At 39.7% G+C, this 12,798-nt stretch overlaps 1 protein-coding gene across 4 annotated transcripts in view; it reads right to left on the bottom strand.

Moving 5' to 3' along the window:
• Positions 1-350: 350 nt before the first annotated feature.
• Positions 351-12,798, bottom strand: part of LOC143281063 (spermatogenesis-associated protein 7 homolog) — a 29,258-nt gene continuing 16,810 nt past the window's right edge. For all 4 annotated transcript variants that reach the window (XM_076585979.1, XM_076585980.1, XM_076585982.1 and 1 more), the window contains 3 exons: positions 9,564-9,641; positions 8,458-8,515; positions 351-5,941 (listed from right to left, as the gene is read on the bottom strand). In XM_076585979.1, coding sequence (XP_076442094.1) covers positions 5,255-5,941; positions 8,458-8,515; positions 9,564-9,641 — 823 coding nt within the window. In that variant the 3' untranslated portion in view covers positions 351-5,254. The remainder of the gene's footprint in view (positions 5,942-8,457; positions 8,516-9,563; positions 9,642-12,798) is intronic.

Genomic DNA, 12,798 nt, shown 5'->3' with positions numbered 1-12,798 from the left:
GTTTTTCTACAAAACCCCATGGACATGGGATCTTTTCAGTGTCTTTTCATCATATGGATGCATGTCCATACCAAAGGGGTTTAAGTCACAAGAAGATCTGCATTTATACTGCTCATTCAGGCAAATGCACCAGCCATTTAGTTGTATGCAACATGTGGAAACATATATTTAATACTAATAAATCTGTATTTCAATTTAGCGACCATAATTTTACCCGGATATTTCTTTCTAATCTGAAATTAACATGTGATAATCATACTTGATGGAATGGAATAAAAAGATTTTTTTTAAACACACTAGCAAGCTATGTATATACTTGTAAAAATGGTGTATATATATATATATATATATTTTTTTTTTTTTTTTTTTTTTTTTTTAATTCTCTGGTAGAAAAATGAACAACAGAGCTGCCACTAATCATAGTCTCAGAATTCCAAGGTCCATGGTTCAAATTCAGTGTCTGGTGGTTTAGATGTGGAGATGTTCCAATCTCCCAGTTCTATATGTGTACAGATCTACTTATGCTTTGAATTACCCTCCTGTGTTTACATATACGCTGAAGATAGAAAAACAAATACTTGCATCAAAGATCCTGTTATCCCCATCAGTCTTTGGTGGGTTATAAAAACACAATCATTTCTAGAATAAACCTGTCCCCCCATAAAAAACAGCTGCCTAGAGATTAGACTAAAAATTGAATTGAATTTATCTAGGAACACGAACAGGCATAGTCCATGTCATACATTGGCAAACTATTTACAACAGCCCAAAGATTATTTGTTAACAGACATATACCACCTCAGAAAAAACATAATTATTAGATTGGATATACTCTTGAAAGGGATCAAGATACAATATTGATGATACAGACAAACTGATGAAAGAACGAAGAACACAAATATTACAGAGGTCTACAGAGATCACTGTGTTTGAATTGTCAAGACACAAAAGACAAGATATACTTACATCAAAGTGCACATAAAACAAAACTGACAATACACACCTTTACACATTTTCAAACACCAGAATGTGCAATGAGATCACAATATTTATCAAGCTTAGAGAGAGACAGAGACACAAGAGATAGACAGGCAAACAATGTGTGTGCATGCGTGTGTGTGTTGCTGATGTATCAGCCAATCTGGGCCAAATTACTAGAAACCAGGACAGGAATTGAGAATTTTCTTACTGGTGCTCACTGTTTTTACTGGTAGAAACAGCTGTCAAAAACTGAAGACAATTTTGGTTTGGAAGTCCACAGTTGACAGCAGATCCCATATTCTTAAACTTTAGCTTTAAGAACTTTCTCACACATAAAAGATACATACATTTCAACTGACACCAGAAACATCTTACCGCTTGACTGGACCTACTAACAGGGGAAATTCCCTTTCAGTTTGCCAAAAAACGAAACCAAAAAAAAGTTTCTGAACTTACTGCACAGACAGATGATGTAGCTAACACCAAAAACATCTCACCCCTTGACTGGACCTACTAACAGGGGAAATTCCCTTTCAGTTTGCCAAAAAACAAAAAACGAAACCAAAAAAAAAGTTCCTGAACTTACTGCACAGACAGATGATGTAGCTAACACGGCTACATACGGCATAAGCAGATGGCACTCAAAAGGTTGAAACTCTTTTCAACAAAACCTATGCCATAAATTCACACAATACTAATGATAAAAAGAGAGAGGGAGCAGAAAGACAGAAGAGCTTCATTCCAATGTAAATAAAACTTTGCCAGCCACCACAGTGAAGGTGGTTCGCAACACAGACTGATGATTGGGAGGACTTGGGTTTAATCCCCGTCAGAGCTGGCTTTTTTCCAGCCCATGGCCAGCTCCCACCTACAGCTAAGTGTGCTATGGGCTCAAATGGGGAGACTGGGACCACACAGCTGAGGGTCATCTACTTTGTGCAAGCACCTCTGGAAGTGTTACTCAAGTTTCATGACCAATACTGCAGGTGTCTTTACCTCTCAGCCTTGTTAACACCGGGATATATTATCAGAGCACAGCTTTGTCAAGTAGTCCAAAATCTAAATGGACCTCCACAGCAGCAGCTTCATCACCCCATCACCATTCATCATCATCAAAATCTACAAAACAAAATGTCCCTAATTTTGGTGCGCGCGCGCACACACACACACGTGTACACACACACACACTGAAAAACAACAACAAAAAACAAAACAAGAGGCAATGCCTTCAAGACTCACTTGTGCTTCGTGCTTTATCCAGTAAAGGAATCATGAGGAGAGAAAAAAAAGTGATTCAAAAAATCATTAAAAAGTGTTCTGTATCAAATATGATAAATGAAATAAGCTTGGGAGAAAAAAAGAAAGGAAAAAAAGGCATGTGAGTGGGACTGAACCATGCATGTTAAGCTTCGAATCAAGCTGACGTATCCCCACTGCTGCGGCGCATCTGACGTCACTTGCCTAAATTTAATATTTAAAGCAATGTCGTTATTTTCTTCTTCGTGCGATAAATAAACATCATTGTATTGGACGTAATAACACTGTTCAAAGGATATTTTTTGTGTGTTTTAGTATATCTCGATTATTCTTTTATTTTGGTGGTAAAGGAGACGTTGCTATCACTTCAAGCACATCACAACACAAGGTAGATCTCCAGTTCTGCACAAACTATCTATAATGGACTGAGAGAATGATCGATTCAATTTTTCGTTTATGTTCATTCCAGTTAATTCAGTTGAATATTTGTGTGCAGTGAACACGTCAATGATGTAGTTAGTATCATTGTATGTGTTCTGTTCAGTATTTGTATTTCTTTCCTTTTAATTGTTAACAAGAAAAAACGAGGTCATGTTCTCTTCTCATCAAACACTTCTAGCAACTCAGAAAAATGCGGTTTTTAGAAATTTTTTTAATTTCAGAATGAATCTCAACAAAATAAACCATTGATGATCTTCAAATACAGCTTAATTCGGGAGACTTACACTTTATTATTGGTATGACTATGAAGATTTTTTTTTCCATACTATGTTTAAGCCTAATTTGGCATTGGCAGACAAAGCATTTCCAGAGAAAATGGCAATGTTAAAGTTTACCACGGATACACACACAACCGAACACTGGATTATAACATAGACTCACTTTGTTTACACAAGTGAGTAAAAAAAGGAAACTCATCCTACAGCCACTGCTATAATCATGAATTTACAAAAGCACAACAACAAAAATCAAAATATATTCATACCATTCACACCTGGGACGAGTCAGGAAAAACCAGAATGATATGGTTTTCCCAAAGACCAGGCTGAAAATGGGCCTTGAACACTGATCACTGGATCAGAAGTCCAACACAACCAGTTCTGCCAAAGTATATATATATATTCCTCATAGCAAAACATCTATCTTCAAACAAGATTCAGGATACATTATTCGATGAAACACTGCAAATCTTTATGAAAGAGATTATGCACAATCTCTACGTCTCAAAAAGCTGAAAGCTGCAGGTTCCTTGGTCATCCGCAAGCAAATTTCTGTGCTCTCCAGGATTTGTTAACACTTCAAACCTGAGTCTCCATGTGAAACTCTTTCTGCAAGAAATGTATCCTATCTGTCTCAGAGTTTCATCAATGCTGCCAACTTATTTTATGGCATCTGATCCTGTTGTTTACTTCAAATCAGTGGTAAAAAGTGATTGTTTGTCAAAAAACGAAGGCTGTGAAGACACCAAGAATATCATTTCACTCTTACACTGATATGGCCACATTACAGGATCCAATGACTTTCCAAATACAATCCTCCAAGAAACTGCTGAGGGAGGGAGATGGAGAAAAAATACAGAAGAAAAAGGTAGTTACAACATTGCAGAATGGATGGACAAACCATTTGCAGAGACCTAGGCTTTGACACACAACCAACAGACCTGGAGGGATCTGGTGAACAGTTCTGTGCAGTGCCCCAGTGACTCTTCACAGTAAGGGAGAGGAACGACCACTTGCAGTGGCTCCAAAAATAGTAATAGCTCAACACCCCTTCCCCTCCACACACACACACACACGCACACACACACACACCACACACACACACACACACACACACAAACACCCCGACAGCCACTTCAGGATAACTACACAGAAGATAGATGCCCTTTGTTAACATGCATAAAAAAATTCCTCACACAGAGTCTCTAGAAAGTAGAAATAGCATCCATGACACCACCACCAGGACCCAAAAGGGGGCATCTTCAGGTGTTCTAAAACTTGTCATGAGGCCACACTTCAGATCTAACATCACAGATTTAGTATTTATATAGTATCTAAATAAATAAAAAGTAGCAGAGTTCCAGAGCTTGCCAGAAGTCCAGAGCTTGCCAGAAGTCCCAACAACTAATGGGACACTATGTCTCCCATGATGTATGAACAGACCTATCACGCTGTAGCTGTGCATCTTCTTTGAAAACACACACATATATACACAAACACCAACAAAAAATATGCACATATACTGTACCAATCACCACCCAGAGCACAACTCCATCGTCTCCTGAGACTGATGGATGGATATCCCCTGTAGTATGAAGTGAACTGTGTCTCTGTTTTTCTGTTTGTTTCCTTTTTTGTTTGTTTACAAGTTATCTGCTGATCTACTGCTGATATTTTGACTGAGCAAACTGAGCAGTTCCCTCTGTTGTTCTTCACTCCCCTGAAAATAACAGAGCTTTTGACAGGTCTATGCCTGATGTCTAACATCTACACAGCTACAGCCCGTGTTGAAAAATCATTCTTTAAAAATGAGGTGAATTGTGGGTACAGAACTTTTGATTTTGAACTTTTTTTCTTTTCTCTTCTTTTTTTGTAAAGAAAACAAAATAAAAAATAGTTTAATTTCTGATGCGAGTGGTATAACAGCTACACTCACAACTTGAAACAAAATCGAAACAGTTTTATTTCTAATGTGGATGGTGTAAAGGTTATATTCACAGCTTGAGGAATACATATGTTCTCTACATAAATTATTTACAATTTTATCACAGATGCAGATTCATCATACTGAGACAACTTTCTCTTGCAAGTAACACCACAAAAAAAATACAGATGTGCAACTGAGACCACCAAAAACATATGAACACCACACAATCTGTTTACAACAGAACATTATGTACTTTCAAATTGCCTGAAATTTTTCTCATGTGATGCAGTAAATCATTCACTACCACCACCCCCCCAGAAATGAATACATATATTGCCTCTTCTGTTCAAGACTGTAATGCGTGTCAATTTCAAAACTCATCGTCAGATGCTTTGGCTTGATTGTCATCATCGTCAGCGTCATAGTCATCCTCATACTCTTCCTCCACCTCTTCCTCCTCGATCTCTGACCTGGCCTCAGTGTCTGTGATGGAAGCCTGACGACTGAGGTTTCCGCTTTCCTGTGCAGCTGTGCCAGCAGTCTGTCCACGTGGACATCTGGGGCGAGGTGAAGGGCGGTGCTCCTCGACGCTACCCCTTTCTGGAATGTTCTGGGAGGCGTCTTCAGACTCAGTGTCCACCTCCCCATTGGCCAGAGTGGAGCCAAGCGTCGTCCCCTTGTCCGTAGTCAGCGTCTGGTCCAGGCCCTCCGAGATCGCCGAGTTTTCTTCCTCGGCATCAACCTTGTTGGTCAGGGTCATCTGGTACTCCCTGAGGGCCGCTGTGGCCGACAGCTCATCCTCCGCCCCTTCCTCCCCGCGCTGGGAATGGATGGTGCTGAGCATGTCCGTGGTGCGGTCAAAGTTGAAGGTGTTGTTGGCGTGCAAGGTGGTGGAGGTGGAGTCCAAGGTGTCCATGGTGGTGGTCTCCCCTCCCTGCAGGGTGGCTGTCTGCTCCAAGTCCTCACTGTACTGCACCGTCTTCCTCTCCAAGGGTTCCGCCACATGCTGCACGCCCAGGTCCCTGCTAATGTCCGTGATGATGGCTCTCAGGCGCCGCTGTGGGAACAGAATGGCAGGGTCAGACACAGCCAGCACAGTCACCAGGGTTTATGTAGCAGGGTCAAATCAAACTGTGTTGCTTGTAGCCAAGGCAACTTCCAAGGGGCCAATACAGGGCCGAATACCTGTCAGTTCTTAAAAACCAGTCACAGAGAACAAAAAATGGCAATATCCACATTTCTTCCCGTTTCATTTCAAAGACGGAAAAGTTGTAAAATGGTTAATAACACTGTAGTACATTCTTCCCCCATCCCCCTCTCAAATGCCGTAAAGAAGGGTAATAAATGAGTGGAGGTGAAGAAATGTAGAGTATAAATTACAATATTATCAATCATTTTACATCTTTTTCTGAATTCAAAACACAAGAGTACAGGGGATATTGCCCATAAAATAATGTAAAAAGGTCAATCAAACCAATGTTAAAAGGACAAGTTCACAGGTTTCATAGCTCAATCCATGTGAAATTCAAATCAAGTTCAAAATGTTGAAAACTGAGTAAAAAGACCACTTCATCCATGCAGGCTTCAGTCCAAGCAAAATATAGCTGAAGTTAAAAACATCGATTTCCTTCACAAAATGAAAAGGTTGTCCAGGGGAACATCTCAGAACAAGATCTTCATGGAGCTAGCTGTAAAACTGTTTGTGTCTGGTATCATGCAGATACAAGCAGTCGATGGAAAATTCAGAATTCATCATGCAGATTCCTGATTGGTAATACTGATCTCCATATGAGGCATTAATGTTCACATTCACACTGTTCTATACGCAGACTTTTCACAGAAATACTGTTCTAAAGGCACACTGTTCACAGACATACTGTCCTGAAGGCACATTGTTCAGACATACAGTCCTAAAGGCACGCTGTTCACAGACATGCTATTCTAGAGGCACAGTGTCCACAGACAAACTGTTCTAAAGCCACACTGTTTGCAGACACACTGTCCTAAAGGCAAACTGTTCACAGACATACTGTCCTAAAGGTACACTGTTCACAGACAACTGTCCTAAAGGCACACTGTTCACAGACAACTGTCCTAAAGCCACACTGTTCACAGACAACTGTCCTAAAGCCATACTGTTCACAGACATACTGTTCACAGATACACTGTCCTAAAACCACACTGTTCACAGACATACTGTCCTAAAGGCACACTGCTCACAGACATACTGTCCTAAAGGCACACTGATCACAGACATACTGTCCTAAAGCCATACTGTTCACAGACATACTGTTCACAGACATACTGTCCTAAAACCACACTGTTCACAGACATACTGTCCTAAAGGCACACTGCCCACAGACATACTGTCCTAAAGGCACACTGTTCACAGACACACTGTTCACAGACATACTGTCCTAAAACCACACTGTTCACAGACATACTGTCCTAAAGGCACACTGTTCACAGACATACTGTTCACAGACATACTGTTCACAGACATACTGTCCTAAAACCACACTGTTCACAGACATACTGTCCTAAAGGCACACTGTTCACAGACATACTGTCCTAAAACCACACTGTTCACAGACATACTGTCCTAAAGGCACACTGTTCACAGACATACTGTCCTAAAGGCACACTGTTCACAGACACACTGTTCACAGACATACTGTCCTAAAGGCACACTGTTCACAGACACACTGTTCACAGACTGTCCCAAAAGCACACTGTTCACAGACACACTGTTCACAGACATACTGTCCTAAAGCCACACAGTTTACAGACATACTGTCCTAAAGGCACACTGTTCAAGGACATACTGTCCTACGGGCAAACTAGTCTAAGACAGTGTTGCTTAAAAAAACTGTCTCATCTGTTTTGATACACACAAAAGAAAATGTGGTCATTATCTTCATACTTTTTAAGGTCAGTCTGCTATTGCTTTCATCCATTAAATTCCCGGGGATATTTTTTTTTCATAGACAATTTTTTCTATCAATGAAATCTTATATATATATATATTTCTCTGTTCACACATTCACTCTGGAATCAGCACTGGTATACATCTAAATGATCAAGTTCTGCAATATTCAGAATCACAAGATAAAGTTCAACATTTCTTATCCAAACTTGAAAGCTAATCTACATCTTTAGGACAGGGCATTCTCCACAATTTAAATAATAATATAAAACAACAACAACAAAATAGCAAAATAAAAAACCCAAACACCCCACCCCCCCACCCCCTCACCCCCCAAAAAACACACACCAACAAATAAGAACTGACAACATTGCAGAAAAGATGGTATAACCATTTACAGAGACCCAGGTTGACAGACCTGGAGGAATCTGGTGAACAGTTCTTTTGTGCGGCACCCTAATGACTCCTCACAGAGTTAAGGGAGAAGAGGATACCACAGCCTGTCTACAAGATGATGGATTCCTTTTGTTCTGCCTTCATCAACAGCATGTGTCCAAACTTCCCACCATTCTTATCATTTCATACCAATTTATACAATGACGGCATTCATAAAAACCAGAATCACCTTCTTCAACAGAAATACTCACCTCATCCAGTTCCCCTTTCTTTCTCTCTATGTGATTCTCAAAGATTTTCTGGAGTACCCTGTTGGGGAAAAAAAAAATCATTTCCGTCAGTAGGGATCCAACAACTGGTGTATACATTAACCCCATGACTGCTGAACCTTGGTGAAGTGAAACCAGTGTGGAATGACTATGACGTGTACTTTTGTTTGCACGTTTTGTGTACTTTTCAATGGTGTGATTGGTATGGCTGAACAAAAGTAATGCAATCTGAAGAGGAAGAAGTCTAGATACAGAATGGTGACTGACATCCTGACCTGTAAGCTCTTGTCTGATCTCAATGAGGTGACAGCCCTTCAATGACAAGCGTACCTGTCAGCAGCAGTCAAGTGGTTAACTCACTGAACACTGCACCTGAGCATCGCTGTGGCGTCAAAAGGAGGAACTAACTACAGCAGTATTTCTGGATGTGTCCACATGTAATTTATAGGAAAAACAACAGGGAATGGGAAACCTAGCAAGGCTGTAAACTTCCCACGGTTGAATGGGTTAAGTGTTGGCCCCAGGAAAGTAAAATGCTTTTTTTTTTTATGCCTTGAACATTTTCCTTTAGTTACAATGACAGATAAAGCAAACAGTATATAATGATCAGGCTGACATTAGCCTGACACTTTTTGTGCAGTTTCAACTAATTTGATTACAAAGTGTCATTGTTCACATAACCACAAACAATACAACCAACTTACTATAACAACAACAATAATAATGACAATAATAATAAATAGTGACAGGATGTACCACAATAGTACTAAATAATAAAAATAATATAAATCAATACAATTCTCTGCCGCATGATAAGAGCTTTTAAACAACTTAAACAACTGCAGATAGTATCATATTCATGCCAGATAGCAAGACATCTTTTTACTATCATTTTATCATATAGTGAAAGACCATGTTTGAGAACATGTAATGATGTTGGTGGAACACTACACATTGAATCAAGTGCAATCCAGTGTATTTTATGAATGGATAATTCTAAAAGCTGATATTAATGTTGATGATCACACGCATGCACACACACACACACACACATGATGCAATGAGATGTGTCACGACCATGGCAGTACCTGTCACTGCTGATGTTGCGGCTGACGATGTCTTGGGTCACCTCATGGGCGAAGGTCACATACTTCTGCTCCTCCTCTCTGAAACAACAGGTACATCCACTCTGATCCAGTCATCCACATCCAATTAGTGACGGAATGCAGGAATAAACTCTGCATTAAATGGCACAGTCCTGATCCGCTGACAGCCTCTAATACAGCTTTGATCTATTGATGATGCAACTTCTGATGGCAGTCTAGTCTCTGTTATGGTTTCAGTCTATTGAAGATGCAATTTCTGATGACAGTCTAGTCTCTGTTTTAGTTTGAACCTGACAATGATCCAACTTCTATTGACATTATTGTCTCTGTTATGGTTTTAATCTATTGACGATGCAACTTTTGATTACAGTCTAGCCCGGTTATGTTTTGAATATTAACGATGCAACTTCTGATGACATTGTAGTTTCTGTTATAGTTTAAATCTACTGATGATGCAACATCTGACATTATTTTCTCTGTTATAATTTGATGATCCAACGTCTGGTGATATTACAGTCTCAGTTATAGTCTTAATCTATTGATCATGCAATGTATGATATTATAAAATTATCGTCTCTGCTTTAGTTTGAATCTATAGATGATATATAACTTTTGATGACTTTCAGTCTCTGCTATACTGTGAATCACCGATTATGCAACTTTTCATAACATTTTAGTTTTACTTATGAAGTCTGAGTTTACTGACAAAATCTGATCTTATATAGTGTGTTCAATAAAATGAAATAGATATAATGGTGTTCCAAGCTCGGGATACTTTTGAGGAGTACAGAATTAACAGAGCAGTGGATGCCACCTGTGCTGCCTTAACCTTTTTTACACTGACATCATATTTACATGAGCGCTGATTGACAAGGTGTACGGCAGGTGGGACAGAGGGCTTGGGAGGAGGACTGACTTGAGAACCATCACTATGAGACAGTAAAAAATATATATAAAGTCGCCTTTAGATATTAAGGATTCCTTGCACTTGTTCAGCACCATTCCCTCGTGTTTGAATCAAAGTGGTCTTACAACGTTATAACATTATCATTGCTCTGCTGCCAATGAAAAAAACAACAACAAAAAACAGCTGGTATTATCTGCTGCTGTTAAAAACAGTTGGAGCTGAAAGGGTGAACTTTACTGAAGCTGCTGGAAAGCCTGATATCATTTCCACAGCAACATTTGTGTTGAACGAATGTTAAATACATCCGAAGGATTTTTTCCTTTTACAGAGAGAGCAACGCCTCTCTTCTAGCTTTGTATTTGGAACAATGCTATACCTGCAGAATGGTCTATTATCTCTAGTCTTTAGGGAATGACATCAATTTTCCAAGAACTATTATTTTTTTCTGTTGTAGCAAATGGACATGATCCACTGTTTCTCCTCAATATAGACAAGGCACATAACTCTTTCTCTTTGTGAGTGTGTGTATGTGTGTGTGTGTGTGTGTGTGTGTGTGTGTGTGTGTGTGTGTGTGTGTGTGTGTGTGTGTGTTCATGAAGGCATGCTTCTACAACAGATCCAGAGAGACGATCACTTGCTCAGATGTACAGCTCTATCTTCCAAAAGTAGCAAAGAACTTCTTACTTCATTCCTACACTTTGGTTGTGCAAATACCTAAAAACCTGCCAGTAAAGTTCACAAATATTGTATCATACATGGTGATCTATTCTTTTACACAGATCAAGGAGTGAACATTTGGTTCCAAAGCTGTACTTGTGACATTTTTCAACAACTTGTGCACAGGTGAAATCACATACTTTTTTGGTTTGATCAAATGGATATTTTCCTGCTGCATGCAGTTAAGCTTTTCAGAGTGGTAAGAGTTTAAAGCATTTGAAGTAAGGTGAACGTGAGCATGCATTCTTTTCCCTGGGACACCATGTGCATGCAATGAGGCTGACCTAGCTCTGTATCATGCTGCTTGAAAACCAGAACACTGCATGCAACAAGGTTCATCTCTCATCTTTTGCATGCACCGTGCTTTCTGGAGTGAAACTTCATGCAACACCATGTGACTGTTCAACAAAAACAAAAACACACACACACAAACTACCCAACCTGCCTTGCACTGGATTTTGCCTTCAGGAAGACTGTCGGCATGCAGCAAGGCCCAAGTGCTGTGACTGTGAAGCAGTGCCCTTGTGGTTGTTTTGCCTGACTAGGAGGCGAGTATCCACAGGTTCAACTACTTTTTTACTCCCCCCTCCATTAGACCTTGAGCGGTGGTCTAGGTGCTAGTCTTTCATATGAGACAATAAAAGGAGGTCTCGATGTGCCGCATGCACTCAGTCCACAAAAAAGAACCCATGGCAACAAAATGGTTGTCCCTGACAAAATTTTGTTGAAAAATCCACCATGAGAATAAAACAAATTCACTTGCAGACAGAAAAGAAAAAAAGAAAAAAAAGAAGGGCAGCATTTCACTCTGTCAAGACCCTCCCTGTGGTGAGCAGCTTGAATTTCACACACAGAAAAATCTGTTATGACAAAAAGTTATACAATACCTTTTTTTTTCATGCCTATTGCCTTTGGGAATGCAATTGTCAAGCGAGAGGATCCAGTTTTGTTAAGTGTGTCTCCTGTGTGCATTTAGCATTTGGACTTTGTATGCAAGAAGGGGGAGTGTGTGTGCTGGGGGATGGGGGTGGGGGGCTTATTTCAAGTCTTATCCTCCACATACATTTTATGTGCTTAGTAATCAGACACGGTGGTACAACAGGACTGATTAGTTTCAAAAGCATATTTGCTACACAGCATATTCAAATATCATAATATCCTAATATGAAAAGCTTTCAGACTAAGCCCTCAATCAAAACGGGTTTATGCTGAAATGCAACACATGGGGTGAAAACAGCAAAGAGCATGATTATGTCAAAAATCAAATGCAAAAGCATAAAAAAGGAAATTCATGTGCGGTGGTGCAGTATAAAAAAAAAAACACACCCAAAAATACTGGGAATAATCAATGTTACCACTTTATCCCGGGATCAATACCACTGCTGTTCAGCTTCTGCAATGAAAAATGACTGTGCCAGGTATTCCCTGGTAACTATCTCAGACTCAGACATATTCCTACTTGTATTTATTTTTCCCCTATTTAGTTTGAAATTTTGAAATAACAATGCCTTCTGAAAAGAAACACATGTCAAGAGTTTTTGGGCCAAGCACTGTTTTGGGGAGTCCATGATGCTATTATTCCATGCAACTGCC

The sequence above is a fragment of the Babylonia areolata genome, chromosome 4, assembly GCF_041734735.1.
Source record: "Babylonia areolata isolate BAREFJ2019XMU chromosome 4, ASM4173473v1, whole genome shotgun sequence".
Taxonomy (NCBI): domain Eukaryota; kingdom Metazoa; phylum Mollusca; class Gastropoda; order Neogastropoda; family Buccinidae; genus Babylonia; species Babylonia areolata.
This window is presented reverse-complemented; position numbering and strand designations above follow the sequence as displayed.